The 18,349-nt window shown below is 41.7% G+C and overlaps 1 protein-coding gene across 1 annotated transcript in view; it reads left to right on the plus strand.

The window, feature by feature from the left end:
• Positions 1-462: 462 nt before the first annotated feature.
• Positions 463-18,349, plus strand: part of GPC5 (glypican 5) — a 1,134,491-nt gene continuing 1,116,604 nt past the window's right edge. Inside the window, exon 1 of the mRNA XM_055335624.1 lies at positions 463-951. Within this exon, the coding sequence (XP_055191599.1) occupies positions 789-951 (163 nt within the window). The 5' untranslated portion in view covers positions 463-788. The remainder of the gene's footprint in view (positions 952-18,349) is intronic.

Here is an 18,349-nt window from a genome sequence, read left to right on the forward strand (position 1 = left end):
TTTGCCCGTGGGTTGTGCCCAGATGCCATTTCATGCAGTTTCCAATACAAATTCCTCCGGACCGAAGCCCTCGACTTCCAGTCCAGTATTTCATCCTGCTTCCAGCTGGCCTTTCTCATCCCTTGTCTTCTCGGAACCTCTTCGCACGCTCGCTCTCCTTTCCATCTCCATCAGCCCGTCGTTCCTCGGGAAGGACCGGGAAAGCGCCGCCCGGCTCTGGTGTCGGTGAGGCGGCTCCGAGGTCTCTCCCGCGGGGGCCCGCGGTGACAGCGGGAAGGTGGGTGCGGCCCCCGGACGCGCGCCGGGGGCGGGGCGCGGGGCGGAGCCTGGGCGCGGGGGCGGAGCCTGGGCGCGGGGCGGACCGTGGAGGGGCGGGGCTTGCCCTCGGAGCGCGGCGCGCGGGCGCGTCCCAGGTTGGCTGCTGCCGGCTGAGCCCGCGGCCACGGCGGCGGCGGCGGCGGCGGCGGCGGGAGCCGGATGCTCTCGGGCTCCGTGCGGCTCCAGCCGTTTTCCTCCCTGGGGCATTGCCAACGCGTCCCCGCGGGAGAGGGAGACCCACGGCGCTTAGCTGGAGAACTCTGCTGTCTCAGTCTAGGGGCTCCTCGGGAGAAAGCCAAGTGCCCCCAGGTGAAGCCGGTGTCCCCAAACGGCCCCGGAACGCCGGCCGCCAGCTTGCACCTTTTGGGAACCGCGACCGCCGAGCGTTTTCCAGCGCCTGCAAAGCAGAGCAGGGCGCGCGGGGGAGAGTGGTGTCCACCCCGTGGGAAGGGGCGACGAGGACACCGAGGATGGACGCACGGAGCTGGCGCGCGGGGTGTTGCTGTCTCCTCCTTCTGGCTCTGGTCGGGTCTCCTCGGAGCGAGGGAATGCAGAGCTGCGAAGAAGTTCGGAAACTTTTCCAGTGGCGCTTGGTGGGAGCTGTCAAGGGGCTCCCGGATTCGCCGCGGGCAGGTAAGGCGGGCGGGCGGGCGCAGGGCGCAGGGCGCAGGGCGCAGGGCGCTGCGCCTGGACGCGGGCCGGGGGCCTGCCGGAGCGCCCTCTCGGCGCTGCGGGGCTCTCGGGTGGCGGTTCGCGGGAAGACGCGCTTTCAGGCGCTCCGGCCGGGCGAGGCGAACCTGGGGTGGGGTGGGGGGACTCTGGGCAAGCTCGGGTGAGCCGCCGCGCGCGGCGCATCTGCGGGACTGCCTGCCCCCGCGTGCGGCCGAGCGGGGCTGCGGGCGTCTGCGGCCCGCGCTGGCTCCCTGGTCTCCGCCGACGCGGAGGGAGAGGCCGGCGGAGCGGGCAGCTGCGGGCCGCGCGGCCTGACTGCGTTTCCGCTGCGAGCGGGAATTTCAGCGCCGCCCCGCGGGGGGCCCCGGTTTGCTGCGCTCTCGCGCGGTGACAGAGTTGGTCGGTCGCTCCAAGTTTGATGCTGAAATCACAAGCCTTGCGGAGACCGGGGCACCGCCTAGGGCAGCCGCTCTCCTTGTTAAGTAGGACTCGGACCCCGAACGCGCACGCTGGCGTGACCCCGAGCCGCCTCCCCGCGCCCGCAGCGAGCCCTGCTTGCGGGGAACCTGCCCTGCCCAGGGTGTCCCTCGGACCGCCGGGCAGTTTCAGCGCCTGCGGTGTGTGGAGGCAACAGGCGATCAGGTCGAACGTATCGGGAGCCACTCGCCGGACGTGGATGAGCCATACACCCCAGCCTGAAGCGGCCAGAAGACCGTGATCGAAGCCGCGCACGTCTGCTTCTGGCAAGCGCGATTTGCCTGCACGCTCAGCCCTGCTCCCCGCCGCTACCGCGCACCTTCCTTCTGCCGGCGAGAGGTCCGAGAGGTCCGGCTCACCTTTGGTCTGCGCGGTTCGGTCTTAGTTCTCGAACGCAAGAGCAGGTGTCTGAAGCTATGATCTTACTGGAGCAATGCACCCTGACTGTGAAGGCAACACACAGACGAACGCTGTGAGCTTATTGGTTGAATAAAGAATTTGTAGAGGATGCTTGGATCTAAAATACGTCCCCTGCCTGAGTTTTTAGGGCTAAGAGACGTGCTCTTAGCACCACGGAGCTGTGGCTGTCTTGCTTGATTGCTTTGCTAGTTGTGAACCCAATTCTCCCAGTCATCCTACAAGGAAAACCTAGACATCCTACAAGGAAAACCATTTCCGTTTACATGACCAGTCTTTAATATTTGAAATTATTCAGGTATTTCTTTGAATGCCTGTTCAGTACTAGGTGCTTCCCCCCCCCCCATATTAATTGAAACAAAAGAGTTGATATTCTCAGCTTAGGGCAATTCTCTCCTCAAACGATAGTACTATCCTCTTATAAACCTGTTCTCGTATATCAGTGCATTTCTTTTTATTAAAAAAAACTAAACCTCACTTATCAGTAGCTAATACTACTAAAGTGGGAGTTTGTTTTGGGGAGGGGGACAGGGTGAAGGTATGGAACTTATGAAATCCTGACCTGCATTATTAGATTTTGCCCCACAAATGCCATAATTGTGGCTGATTGTGTTCAGGAAACGTTGACAGCTCCCCAGTAAGGCCTTGATTTCATGGCCCTTCTCATAGCTCAGTATTTCTGGTAGCCTGCTCAATGCAACACACTGATTAGGTGTCACATTTCTAGAACCTGGTGCATATTTCATCTCTTTTGAAGAGGAACTTTCCGGAGTATCAATCGCTGGCATACCTTTTTACCAGGATATAAGGGGAAGCTGAAGCTCTGCCCTATAGAGAAGGAAATGATGTCCTTATTTGCATTTGATACATGTGACCCCTAAAAAAGAGCCAGGATGGGAAGCACCTTCTTTTCTGAAACATTCTGGATTGGTCCCCTTTGCTAAGACTTTAAAAAAAAAAAAATCTGTGGCTTAATGTAATGGAAGAATCATGGCAGTAGATACCAAAGGGGCTGTGCAGGGTTGCACTTGTAGGGGCGTCAGTGGAGCTGTGAAAAGAAGGACTAAATTCTCTTGATTTTGCTTTAAAAAAAAGTCACATGAAAGTATTATTCTGAATTAAAATCACCTTGATTAGAGTCATTCTTGTCTCCATATATTTAGTCATTGCTTTATTTGAATATTTAAATGAAATACTGAACTATTTTTTTTACATTGATGCTTCTCTTCTTCTCACTATAATGATCTCGTTCCCAAATTGAGTATACTATGTGCTTCGTAACTGTTTTTCTTTATTTTTATATTTATATATGATCTGTAACATTTAGCTTGATTGAGTATAGTAGTTGGGCATCTTATTTTCTTTCTTTTCTTTAAGATTTTATTTATTTATTCCTGAGAGACACAGAGAGAGGCAGAAGGAGAAGCAGGCTCCCCATGGGGGGCCTGATGAGGGACTTGATCTCAGGACCCTGGCATCACGCCCTGAGCCAAAGGCAGACGGTCAACCACTGAGCCACCCAGGTGCACCCCGCCACCCCCAGTCAGGCATCTTATTTTCTAACATCGTCTTCAATCTCAAGAGAGAACAATAGTTTATATAAGTAGTCATTTCCATGTAGCAATGCAAATATTGATATTCCTTGTAATAAACATATTTTTGGGGGCTTATGGGCTTTCATTGACTAAAGCTAATATATTTAGGGGGTGCCTGGATGTCTCGGTCAGTAAAACGTTGGACTTATTGTTTTGGCTCAGGTCCTGAGGTCGGTCGGGCTCTATACTGAGCTGGACATGGAGCCTGCTTAACCTTCTCTCTCTCCTTCTCCCTCTGGCCCTCTTAAAAAAAAAAAAAAGCTCATACATTTAAATTTGGTATTGTTTCCTTGAAAATGTGTGTGCTTTCTTCATTCACTGTCCACAAGTGGTTAATTCCTGAGAGGTCTAGTCAAAATGCCATTTTTATGACACAAGCAGGTAGAACAACTTTTTATAGTTTCTTCCTGCATTTGTGACTTTTACATCTTTTGAAAACTATGTTACCCAAGTTGGAATTATTAAAATGATGAGAACAGCCATTCAAGTCGTTTCTCAGATTCTCCTCACCTTTGTTCTCTACCCTGCTCCAATTCTTTTAAGCCTATTGAGCTCCTAAGGATGTTGGATGAGAAATTTAAAAAAGGAGAGAAGGTGTAAATGTGATTAGAATTACAGATTTCCCTGCGTTCTGATTTTATTTCCTAAGTAGCAGTCAAGGTGCCCTTTGCTCTTGTTTATTTTATTCAGGAAAAAAAAAACTTAGTGAAAGTGTCTTTTAAAGGTCCTTTTATTTTTATTTTATTTATTGGGGAGGAGGGATAATGCCTTCCCATTGAAATTCTCTTCACACATGCATTGTTCACACTTGCATTCTTTCCCTTTTTTTAAGAAGGTAATTCAGAAAGTAGAAGCGTATAAAAAAATCCAAGACTACATTCAGGTAATTTATATACCAACTGGTTTTAAAAAAGTGGATGTTCATTGGTACAAGGAGTAGTTTGTGAAAGATAACGGTTTCTTGGTTGCTTTTGCCCATAAATGGGATAATAAGAATACACTTGATGTGGCAAAATGAAAATCTAATACTAAAGGACATTTTCGTGTTGTATAGTTTTATTTAAATGCTTTCCTCATGATCCAATCTTATAATTGCTTCAAGGACAGTGTTGATTCATTCTCACACCTAACGGAAGCAATCTACCTGGTAACCTTGGAGTTTGGAACGACGTTTTTTTTTTTTTTAAGATTTTATTTATTATTATTCATGAGACACACACACAGAGATAGAGAGAGAGAGAGAGAGAGAGAGAGAGAGAGAGAGAGAGAGGAGAGGCAGAGATACATAGGTAGAGAGAGAGGCAGGCTCCATGCAGGCAGCCTGATGTGGGACTTGATCTCAGGACTCCAGGATCACTCCCTGGGCTGAAGGCAGGCGCTTATCTGCTGAGCCACCCAGGCTTCCCAACAGATGGGTTTTAAAACTTGGTTCTGCCCCTTGTAGTTGTGGGACCTAGGTTGATTGATTATCCTCTTCAAACCTCTGTTTCATCATCTGTAAGATGGAAATATTAGTTCTTAAAGGGTTGTTGCGGGGATGAAATGAAATTGTGTGTGTGTGTGTGTGTGTAAAATAGCACAAATCTAGGCACATAGTAAGTGCTCACAAAATGCTGCTATCATTACAGTTTTTTATTTAGTGTCCTGATTTTAACTAGACTTGGCTATTAAGGGTGAAATCTTAGTTTTAGATCTCTATACATCAGAAGATGTTTTTAAAATGAATAGTGTTTTTTCAGTCACAAATTGGGAAAGAAGTTTCTATTCAAAATGGAATATATTAGGTTATAGTGGATCTTTTATTTTTCTTTTCATGAGCTAATGGAAGCTCTAAGAAACCTATCTAAATGTTTTTTATTAGGTTAGGGTAAATATATATGTGAATGTATATATTTCCGTGAACTAATGGAGGCTCCAAGAAACAGAGCTGTGTTTGCTGCTGGCTGCAGAGTCCAGAGCTATTGCTTCCACTACCACAGCCATGGTTCTGCAGTCTGGATTCAGGGAGACAAAGTAGAGCATGGAGGGGGTGTTTAGGGATTTATACAGTGATCTGGTTGGTGGCCATAGTCATTCATGGACTGTAATCTCAAATTGGGACTGTTGTTTCTAATGAATTTAGCCCTTTATGCTAATTGAGTAACATAGTTGTGGTGATCAAATTTCCAAGGCCATGGAACCCATGGTCTGATGTTGGGGCAGATATTAATATCAGGATTGCCTTGTGTTGAAGCCCATCTACCAAAACCTTTCAGAAACAACCCTAATCAAACAAATTAGGCTTGTCTTGCTTGCTGTGGCAAGGGCAATCATTCACCACAGGAGCTGTGGGTGCTTGGTAAAGGGCAGTTGGGAAAGGGCTTTCTCTATTTGGGCTTGTGGTAGGTGGTATCAAGGACTGTTGAATGAAGCAGGGCAGTTCAGGAATTGGGGGTCTTTATTACTTGCTCAAGAGCAAGGGGGGTTAAGGTGGTTGTCCTTACAGAAGCAGCAGCAGCAGCCGTCTTTTTGGTCAGAAGAGGGGGCAGCCCTGGTGGTGCAGCGGTTTAGTGCCACCTGCAGCCTAGGTGTGATCCTGGGGACCCGGGATAGAGTCCCACGTCAGGCTCCCTGCATGGAGCCTGTTTCTCTCTCTGCCTCTCTCTCTCCCTCTCTCTTTAAATAAATAAATAAATCTTAAAAAAAAAAAAAAAGAAGAAGAGGGCGCTGCTGAGTCTTTCGAGGTTGCAGAGTGTCCTGGTGGCTCTCCTGCCTCATGGCAGGTCTCCAGTGACTTTGTCCCATCATTACTTTCCAAATCTGCGCATGTCATCATGTCATCTGTGTTGACTTGTAAACATCAAGACTTGGTCCAGTGTCAGGGCAGCTTGTCACTTTCTCCTCTGCAAAATCGAGTGTGTGCTTTGAGGGCTACGAGCATTGTGTTTTATTTGCTTAATGGTAGAACAAGAGTATGAAAAAAAAAAAGAACAAGAGTATGGTTTTCTACTTTAAGACTATATATAAAGTATGACTGTCCTTCAGGGGCCTGAATTGTACTACTCACACCCTAGTTCCTCATAATTAGCTTATTAGCAAGTATAAATGTTGTGTGTGTTCCCATCCAACCTTCATCCCACAATTTAAGTTCCATTTGCCAACTGTCCAACATCTTGTATTTGTATAATTTTATAATTATTTTATTCTTCCCCCAACCAGTTTCCAGCTTGTCTAAGACTTTCTGGAATACAGATTTTTGTCTTGTCTTTGTGTGTGTGTGTGTGTGTGTGTGTGTGTGTGTGTATGTATGTAATATACATTCCAGGTTTAATAAGGACACCTTCTAAGTCTGTAATATTTCTTTTGTCATTAATTGGTGTAACACCAGTAGCAACATTCCAACAAACAGAGGGCTCTTTTAAACAGAAGTGATTTATAAATCAGTGGCCTCTTGGTGTAACTGTTGAAGAAACCATAAACCCATTTGATTAAAATGGGGTCATGAGAGACTTCAGTCATATGCTTTGTTGGAATAGATTGTGAATGTTGGAATAGATTGTGAATGTGGAATAGATTGTGACTGATCTGGTTGGTTAAGTAACAATAGCTTTACTTGTAATAGAGAATTGTCATTTTCCGTATCTACCCTTCTTTTATAAAAGCCTGACCTTCAACTAGAAGAAAAGATGCCAACTGTGACCTCAATTCTTCTTTTCAGCTTTAGAAATTTCAAATTTTACTAATGTTACTGTTAAAATCACCCTAAAGTGATTAGTCATTCTTCTATGGGTCACAGTGTATAGGGCAGCTTTTAAAAAATGTTATTATTATATTCTATTATTTTAAAAATTATTTTATTTTATTTTAATTTCAGTGTAGTTAAGATACAGTGTTGTATTAGTTTCAGGTATACGATGTAGTGATTCAACAAGTTCCCTATATTCCTCAGTGCTCAACAAGGTCAACTTACTCTCAACCCCCTTCACCTATTTCATCTATCCCCCTCACTCTTCGGCCCTGGTAACTCTCTTTTTGTTCTCCATACTTAAGGGTTTGTTTTTGTTTATCACCCTCTTCTCTTTTTCCTTTGTTCATTTGTTTTATTTCTTAAATTCCACAGATGAGTGAAATCATATGGCATTTGTCTTTCTCTGACTTATTTCACTTAGCATCATACTCTCTAGATCCATCCATCCATGCTGTTGCAAATGGCAAGATTTCATTTTTTTTCTGGACAAATAATATTCTATTGCATATATGTATATATGTGATATATTATATATATATATATCACTTCTTTTGATGGGCACTTGGGCTCCTTCCATAGTTTAGCTATTATTAATAATGCTGCAATAAGTATAGGAATGCATAGATTCTTTTTTTAAATTTTATTTATTTATTTGAGAGAGAGAGAGAGAGAGAGAGAGAGAGAGAGAGAGAGGCAGAGACACAGGCAGAGGGAGAAGCAGGCTCCATGCAGGCTGCCCGATGTGGGACTCCATCCCAGGTCTCCAGGATCACGCCCCGGGCTGAAGGCGGCGCTACACCGCTGAGCCACCCGGGCTGCCCCATATATTCTTTTGAATAGTATTTACATATTCTTTGATAAATACCCGGTAGTACGAGTACTGTATTTTTAGTTTTTTGAGAAACCTTCAGACTGTCTTCCACGGTGGCTGCACCAGTTTGTATTCCTATCAGCAGTGCACCAGTGTTCCTTTTTCTCCACATCCTTGCTCACACTTACTGTTTCTTTTAAAAATTATTTTTAAGATTTTTAATTTTTTAGAATTTTAATCATTTTATTGCAGTATAACTGACATACAATATCCTATTGATTTCAGGTGTACATTATAGTGATTTTATATTTTTACATATTATGAAATGATCCCTGCAATAAGTCTAGTTACCATCTGTGATCATACAAAATTTTTACAGTAATATTGACTGAATTTCCTATGTTGTACATTATATCCCATCACTTTTTATTTTACAACTGAAAAATCTTATTTTTTTAATTTTTATTTATTTATGATACACACACACACACACACAGAGAGAGAGAGAGAGAGAGAGAGAGAGGCAGAGACACAGGCAGAGGGAGAATCAGGCTCCATGCACCGGGAGCCCGATGTGGGATTCGACCCCGGGTCTCCAGGATCGCGCCCTGGGCCAAAGGCAGGTACCAAACTGCTGTGCCACCCAGGGATCCCCTACAACTGAAAAATCTTAATCCCCTTTATCTCTTTTGTCTATTCCCCAGCCCCTCTTCACTCTGGTAATCAACAGTTTATCTCCTGGATGCATGAGTCTGCTTCTCTTTGTTTTGTCTTTTCATTTTAAAAAATTTCACATATAAGTAAAATCATACAGTATTTGTCTTTCTCTGTCTGACTTATTTCACTTAGCATAATCCCCTCTAGGTCTTTGATTAGCCATATCAAGTTCACATATGGCTGCTATGTAAGTTGAACGCATAACGCAATTTTATAGAAAGAAAATGAGATTTTGCATTTTCATGTTTTTATGATAGAATATACATTCTCTTGAAAATTCAAAGTACTGAAAAGTACAAAGAAAGCAAAATTTACTACCCAGAAATAACCACCAGTAACTCTTTGCATTACCTTTTCCACACCCTCATCAGTCCTCTGCTAAGCATATAAATATTATTTTTTGAAAGAATATAGCCACTTTATGTTTCTTAGTAACCATTATAAACACATCAGTATTTCCGTGACCTTAAATATCTTTCTAAATGTTTTTTTAAGTGACAGTATAGTATTTCACTGTACCACCATGTTGTTGAAAATAGAGGTCTCCAATATTCACTACCATAAAGTCACATGGCTACAACATAAAAGGTAAATGTGACAAATTCTTCCCCCCCTCATGGCTTTGCACATCATCTACATCCATTCTGCATCAGGATGGTTCATTGCCAGCACCACTGACATTTGGGGTTGGGTTAGTCTTTGTTGTGTGAGGAGCAGGAGACTGTCTTATATATTGTATGATGTTAGAAGCTTCCCTGACCATCATCCACTAGCCACCAGTAGCAATGTCCTACCCCACAAGTTGTGACAACCAAGAATATTTCCAGACGTTGCCAAAGGTCCCATGGGAGAGAGAATCATCCTGGTTGAGAACTGTTGGCATAAACTGTCCAATCTGTGGTTCCTTCACACACACACATTATATAACTGACTGGTTCAGATCTCAGCTGAAATGTCAACTCTTTGGAGAGGCTTTTCTCACGGGTCACTGACCTTTGTTCCCCCAGTCATTATTGTAGAATTTCCTTTGTTTCTTTCATGGTGCCCTATTTTCTTTCTTTTTACTGTTGCTCTGTCACCACTAGATTGTGTGCATGATGAGACAAGAGAACATGTCTGCCAAAGCCATGGGCATGATACCTGTGCAGTCACACAGGGTTCCATGCTTGGTTTAATGCTCTGTTGTTGCCATCCTGAAGTCTGAACAAAGTCCGGCATTCCCATTTTGCACTGGGCCCTGTAAATCATGTAGCCAGGAATGTTGGTTACCTTATTCACCGAAGAATATCTGGTGCCTAGAGTGTGTTTGACATGGAATAACAATTGAAATAATTGTTAAATAATTTGCTACACCCTCAAACCTCTCTGATTCTTAAGTTAAACTTTAGAATTCCACAGAAGGATAGTCTATCCAAGATTCTGCTAACTATATATAATGATATTTTTAAAGTTTTTTCTGGTTTTGGGTAAATGGGTTAAGATTGACCCGTATGTCTTTTTACTTCACGTCAGATTGGGACCATTAGCCCTAAGCCTTCCAGTGCCAAACTCAAATTTTTATACATCCAGTTGCTTTAAATAGAGCTCACATAAGCATTTTTTTAGTCACTTAGAGCCTGCTTGCTTTGCATACTCCACAAAAAAAGGAAAAGATTATTTAACATTAAGGGATTCATTTACACATTTTTATCATCATGTAGACAGTGACTGATCTGACTTCAAGCATTAATTTGTGTGTTGTTGGGAGAATGGAGAAAAATAAAGATGACCAAATATGATTTATATTTGGCTCTGGATTGTGGTTTTGTGTTTTATTTAAATTTTTTTCTTTCTTTTTCCCTTTTTTGCAAAGTGGTTTCTTTCTGTTAGGCGACTAATAGTAAGGAACTAGAAGATGATTCAATTACCCCATCTCCCACCTTTGTTAATTCATGTTGGCAGTAAAGCACATATCACTTACCTATGGAATTATTCCTGAGCTGGGACGATTGTTTGTTGAAAGATACCAGCGTGGGGTGCAGACTCCATGCAGACCACGTGTAGAGACCGTAGCCTTTCAGAATAAGCAAACAAATCACAAAACATGATATATGGTAGCAGATAAAATCTGTCTCCAGAGTATTTCCAACAATTCCAATTTTAGAAAAACTCACCTAGTCTCTAGAACCTCTCTCTAATTTTTTTCTCCATGTGAAGTGTAGTTGATTATTTATTTATGATATCTGACAAGAAGTATTAGGAAATCCTACCTAAATAGAAGGATTATTTAAGTCAGTGCTAATGAGACATGCATATTTTGATATGGTTCAGCTATGAGCTTAAATATATTTCAAATATGTTTAGAAGCCATAAACGTTTCTTTTTAAATAAATTGTGTATTACTCTTATTAGGGTGATGGTTTGAGTTATTGGGTTTCCTCTTCTGTGCTGTGATCATCAAATTTATTTTAGCTTTATAATTGTATATAGGCAATATAATTAAGTAATTTTTGCAGCCAACTTTTTAGAGCTCATAGTATTTTGCTTTTCTTTATCTTACAGTTTCAAGGGACAGTTCATGATTTCTTCAACATTCTTTTTGGTAGAGGGTAAGAACCAAGAGGGAGTCCGATAGCAAGAGCAAGATTGTGCCTTCATTGATCAAAGGAATGTAAACATTATTTCTGGATGTCCTTGCTCATTACATATATATTCTTTAAATGGAAGATTGTCAATATTAAATTACCTGTGCAGATTTATTTGCTTTTTGAATAGCTCTCTTATTTAGTAAGGTTGTAGCAAGTTACATTTGGTTCATTTTCTTTTGATCATTGAAAATGTGTGTGTTTAATGAGCTGAAACTGAAGTAGGTCAATAAAATGAAGAGATTAACAGCCTGTTCTCACCAGGCTTGGAATACATTTCACTCTGGGGGGAAAAAGTCATTTTTAACAAAGTTTTTTTATTATTTTATTTTATTTTATTTTAATTATTTTATTTTATTTTTTTGATTGACTTAAAAGGTGAAGGAAAGAGGAATAACATGGAGAGTGAAAAAAGCTGAGGAATGCATGAGTCCAGGGTCCTCTTTGTCAGGTGAGGGTTTAAGGAGCTGGGTTTCTATAGTTAAGAGCTTTAGTTACAAAACTAAACTTTATTTACTTTTATAAGTGCAGGGGCACAAATAAGCTTCGGGCTAATAAATATTTAATATTCTACTCATCTTTGGAGATGTCTTACTTGCAAAATAAGGAAAAATAGTAGGTCCAACAAAGCATTGAAATGTTGCCATGGGATAAACAGGAAAAAAAAATTTTACCTTATAATTTATCCCATATTATGGTCACATATTTTACTGAATAACAATGAATTTATAGTTTTGAAATAGCTTAGTCTTGACTCTATCTCTTATTAGCTATGTGACCTTTAGCAAACAACTCAACTTCTCAGAAAATGTTTTTCTTTCTTCATAGGAATGGTGATAGAACTTTTTTTCTCTTCCCTTTCAGTGGTTTTGGAGGACCACATGGTATGGGGAGAAAGCCATAAATAATACCATTCTCTACACAATGCTACATGGTTAACTCTATTACAAATGTTCTTTTTTGATACATTTAAGTGATTCTTTATGCTGGATCAGGGAGCAGGCAAAGAAATCATAGTAGAAATCCCTCTTACTAATAAAATATCAAATTGTCAAATGTTTCTCTCCCTTCACTTACCCTTAGAGTATTAATCCTGTGCTCTGGGAGACATAGCCCATGTTTTCATTCCTTATTCTAGTTAATACATTAAATAGTATATTATTTATACTTTAATTCCACGTTGAAATCAAATTTGTTTATTCTTGTTATGTAGTTAAAAAAATAAGACCAGTGTTCTACAAAATATTATCATTTAAATGAACTCCATGAAGATCAAGAGGGTCATACATACTTTGCTGGGAAGTATGCTGAGTGAATGCTAGCAGGGGTGGGTTCTACAATATATAGTTGACTTTCATAGGTGATGGGGAGATCATTCTCTGCTGTGTGTTATTGTGTTTTTACATGTCAGCACTGATGGGTCTTTATGTGTCCCTGTGTTGGGAATAAGAGCTTTCCTTCCATGCAAAAGACACAAAGGTGCAGTGTGCTGGCAGGTCTCACCCGCATCAGGTAGACGCCCCACTCTGCTTTGTGTCTGGGTGGTGACAGGGTGTGAGTGGGCATTCTTGCCTCTGGTCATCAAAGGGAAGCAGTGCTGCAGAGGAGACCAGACAGGTGGACTGTGGGGGTCTCACCCTACAGAGTCTCCACAGACTGGCTACATTCCTTTATCGAAGCACAGGGTTCTTGGCCGGCGACTTCACAACTCTCTGGATTCTGGTCAATACTTTATTTTCCTGCCCCGTAAGATGTAGTAACAGTTTCTTCTCCACAGTTACTAACTGGGCAGTACTGTGGTATCTCTTACAGTCTTCCTATACCCTTCTCCTTATAAATTTTATTAAATAATGCTACTTAACAGTACTGATCTATTTCCTTCCAGGATCCTCTATAACAAAACTTTATATACTTTAAATATTTAAAATTTGAGCTTTCAGAGACTATTTGATTTGTAATTAAAACTCGTAGAGACATAAATCTGTTCTACAGTTAATTTATAAATGTTTTTAGAAGTTCCAGTCAAGGATGATTTCTCTACTTGCATTCAGCTGCTTTGTGATTATGCTTTTATTAATTGTTCCTCTCCCTCTCTTTCCCTTCACCTTTTTTATGAAGAGCAGTCGGGTGCCTGGCTCTTTATGGTTGAGTGAGAAATGTGATTGAATGGATCATACCCATAGTAACACAGTAGTTTAATTCAACACACTCCACCAATTTAACCAGTTGCCACATTCTCTAGATCTGGCTTCACAAATGCTCCCTGTAAGCTCTGGACACACTCCTGTGGCCACCACTGTGCTTTCACCTGGTGCCTTTTCATGTCTGGATGACCCAATTGGCCAACATCTACTCGTCCCTCTCTCTAGTCCACTTCCCAACTGCTTCCCAATTGATTTCCCAGTACAACTCAAATCTCATCTTTATTTCTTGTGTTAAATCCTTCAGAGATTTACCTTTGTGTTTCTTTTTAAAAAATGAACATTATATTTGAATACATAACCTGTGTGTGATCAAAAAAATAAACATTGTAGTGAAATAAATGGGGGGAAAACCCTATGGCATTTCTTCTGTAATGCACTGCTGCCAAAAGGTTAACATCCTTAATCACAAGTGAGCTCTTATAAATTGGTGACAAAGACACTAATATTCCAAGGGAAATGAAAAAAGAACATAAAGAGGGAATCCAAATGATAATAAATGACTAACAAGGATATGGAAGATGCATGAGCTCAGCATTAACAGAAGAAAACTAATTTCTTATGAATATCACTTTGTCAAAGATTAAAAATAGTGATAACTAATGTTCCTATGATTGTAGGAAATAGAGCACTCATCTACAGATACTGAACAGGAAGACTGATGAAGACCCTCTGTACATTTGAGGGAATTCTGCAGTTATCACTGAAAATTTAAACTTCATATACCCTTTACCTAGCAACTCCAACTTATAGGAAAGTATTCCAACAAAGTAACTAGATAAACTTAAATATATACATGTATGTATGTACATATATATTCATTGCACAGAAAAATAATGCAGCTAATGTAAATATCATTAATATCTTTTGAATGATAAATTATGGATAATCATATGTAGACATTAAACCAGGAGAGGAAAGCCATCTAACCAGATTAGAACAAATGGTGTACAGCATTCAGGAAAGGAAAAAACAAACTGTAACCTGACCAAAAAATACACACACACACGAGTATCAGTTTATGTATGAATATACCCCAAAACAAAATGCACAAAGTGCTGTTAATAGTATATAACCTTGAGTAAAATTAGGAGGAGGAAAGCCAAAGCATGTAGGTGTGGCTGAGATGGAAGACCAGGTGTGCTTACCTGTGGCTGGGCAGGTGGCTGGGGGGCTGTGAAGGGTTTGAGGTTTCCCTACTTACAAGTTCAAAGCTGCCATGTTACCGTTTCACGGGCAAAAACAGGAGACAGGAGACTGTGGGAGAGTAAGTCAGCAGCATGGAGCTGGGTAGCCTGCTCCACAGGGAGCTCTCCAGGGATGCCTGTACTTGTTGCATTACAGGGGAGGGACTCTGATGGATCGATGGATCTGATGGATGGTGGGGAGCCGGGATGGTGGTATTACCACTTCTATAACAAGCCGAAACAATCCTGCCCTTTATCCTTCAAGATTGCTTGTTGTGAACACAAACTCAACACTGGACAAATGGCCCAAGTAAAGGGCAGTTGGGGGCCTTGCATTTCTGGTATATTCAGTAGAGACATAAAAACAGGACATCAGGGAAGGGGATGGCCTCTCCCAATAGCTGGAGAGACAGGGAGAGGGTGGAGAGATAAAAAAGAGACTTCACAAATTTCTGTCTTTTGAATTTTTGACAAAGATGATTTTTTTTGTAATGAATTGGAATTTTTCATTTACTCTGTGATTAAGTATGTGATTATGTATGTGATTTACACAGGAGCACTGAGGTGCAGCCCTTGCACTTGTACTATCCTGAGCTTCTCTGTGTAATAATGCTTCAGGGCTTCAGGCTGGAGTTCAAGGGCAACAATCAAAACAGGCAACCTTGTTGTTCTTTATCCTGATGATGCTGACTTTCCTGTAGACCCTTCATGATCTGGCCCCTTCCTCTTTGGTGTCATATGCTTCCTCCCCATTTGGAATGGTCAGTTTTTGATCCTGAGCCACCATATGAAAAATGGGTCCACACAGATTATCCCTGAAATGATTGAGGTGCTCTAAACTAACTTAAGAGCTAGGAATTATTTCTTAAAGTCATCTCTGAATCAGAGTACCTAATTATGGTCATGTCTATAAGGACAGATGGAAACGTCATTTCTCTCTTGGACTACTGTGACAGTCTATTGGTCACATTTCCAGTTTTGTCTTCATTGGAAGCCATTTGCCATCATGTTTCCAAGGGGTAATGTTCCAAAGTAGAGATAAAGCTGAGAACACTGCCCTTCTAAATTAGTTCATACTTTCAGATTCAAGTGACAGAAGCATAACTAAAATGTCCTAAACTGAAATAGGAATGCACTGGAAGTCCACTGAGGCATCCCAAGGGACACTGAAGACAGGGCAGAGGCAGGAATGCAGATGGATTTAAAAAAAGAAAATTGAGACTAGGATGTTTACAGATCTCTTACTCTGTGGCTTTAGGAACTTTTTTTCTGCTGCAAGGAGCCTTCTTCACATAGCAGAAAATATGACTGCCATACACCTTCCCCCAAGAGGGAGAAATTGACCCAGGTCTCTTGGCTGCAAGTTAAAAAAAAAATTCCAGAAAATGATCACCTTATAGAATTGGCAGTGTTTTCACTAACTATGAAAATGACCTGAGTGGGGAAAGAAAAGGAGGAGGTCTTAGGAAAGCTGTTCAACTCATACATACAATTCTGGCAGTGTTTGATTCACATCTCAAGACATCTTTCACGTCTTCCCAGTGCTTCTGGTGAAAGCTCAAACTACTATGTATTGCATTTAAATTTCTCAGGGATATAATTCCTGCCTTCTTTTCTAGTGTCCTTTCCTTAGCTCCACTCTCTACCTTTTCATCCTTTTACTTCCTCTCCCTTCAGTCTTGTCTGACCAATCTGAGTTCAAGTTTGTTTTGCTACTCATCAGCTTTGTGAACTTAGGTAAATCTAACCATAATAAATTCAGCCCCTTATTATAACTTGGGATTATATTCTATCTTGTATTTTTTTTTGTTGGTAGGGAGACTAGAAAGCTGGTAGTTAAAATATCCTCTGACCCCCTCTCTTATCTCTCCAAAAAAAGGAAATCATTTTTTCCCCTGTGCCCCCAAAGAACTGAGTACATACTTCCTTCATAGCACTTTGTCACATTAATTAAATTTTTTACAAATGTGTTTCCACCTAGACTGAGCCCTGAAGGGACAAAACTCCATTCAACCCTTCTTGATATCCTTAATAATTATCACAGTGTCTTGTATGGAACAGGTGTTTAATCAATATTTGATGAATTCATTTGACTTATTAATCAAAATAGAGAACAGGAAATTGCTCTGTAATTTAGCACAGGTGGAAGGAAGACAGCATCTCCTAAATAGTCCTCTGATAAAGGGTGCTTAGAGCCCAGGTATGCTATAGGGATGCCCCCTCCTACCCACAACATGGCAACTTATACATTTATCAGTCTTTGGGATGCTGTTTTTATGAGCTCTGGTTGAGTTGACCTCAAAGAGTAACTGGAAAACCCAAATGATGTTCTGCTGCATATTATTTCTAGTAGCTGTTGAATTAGTGTTCTCAGCCAAAAAGTGTCTCACCAGGTTGAGAAGAATGCTACATCCTCAGCATGTGTCTTCAAGAGACATAGTACATATTAGCTTCAAGCTCTGAGAAGTACCACCCTTGAGAGAATTGATTTATTTGATTTTTAAGAAAACAAAAACAAATTTATTATATTTGCATAGGGTTTTTTGACTTAACTCACTTTTTAAAATCATTTCTTTGGGACATTTTTTTTTTTTTTTTTTTTTTTTTTTTACTTAACACCACTTAGAGAAGCCTTTCTTGAAAAAGTGGATGGAGCAGATGGAGAAGGAAGAATGGTTAGATACCCAGTTTCTTTTTTCTTTTTTTAAATATTTCATTTATTTATTTGAGAGAGCACAAGTGAGAGAGAGTATGAGTGGTGGGGAGGGGTAGAGGGAGAGGGAGAAGCAGGTTCCCCACTGAACAGGGAGCCCAAGAAGTTTGATCCCAGGCCCTTGGCATCATGACCTGAGCTGAAGTCAGACTCTTAACTAAGTGAGCCACCCTGGCACCCCAATACCCAGTTTCTTAAGTAGCTCTCAGCATAGAAGACACTGTAGGGGGGAAGGGTGTGTCGATATGGAGGCCACTCTGGTTTACCAGGGTGTAATGCACAAAAGATAGTAGGAATCATGGCCCAAATACCACTTGAGAGGGTGGCACCAATGAAGATTTGGAGATCACTAGGTGTGTAGGTGACTCTCAGAGGGTAGAAGATCACTCAGGGACAGAACTGAGAGGCAGAACCTGACAACACAAATAATTAAAAACAAAGAGAAAGAAGATAACCCAGGTGTTCTAGAAGGCAAGGAGAGGGGAGGGTTTTGAAAACTGGGGAGTAAATCGTGTCAGATCCCACGAAGAGGTCAAGAGTGATTAGAAACGGATAAATGTCTCTTGGATTTGACAACTAGGAGTTCACCAGTTATCCAGATGTTTTCATTTACCAGGAAGGGGTGAGATCAGAATTGAGATTGCAGAATTGATGGGAGAATGAAGTGGAAACAATCCATTCAGACCAGACCACCCTTTCAAGTGGGTTCCTTCTGCAGAGAGGAAGAGAAAAGGCTTGAGTGTAATTGGTCATTCTTGCGTGGATGTTTGTTTTACAGGGTACATGCTTCACGAACGTGTCTAGTGGTTAAGAAAGTGATGGATGAGCGGAAAAGAGGTGACCCAGTGAGGCAGGGATTAGTCACAGGCCCTTTTGGCTGTTAAGGATCT

This window comes from Nyctereutes procyonoides, unplaced genomic scaffold (assembly GCF_905146905.1).
Source record: "Nyctereutes procyonoides isolate TBG_1078 unplaced genomic scaffold, NYPRO_anot_genome, whole genome shotgun sequence".
NCBI classification, from domain to species: Eukaryota; Metazoa; Chordata; class Mammalia; order Carnivora; family Canidae; genus Nyctereutes; species Nyctereutes procyonoides.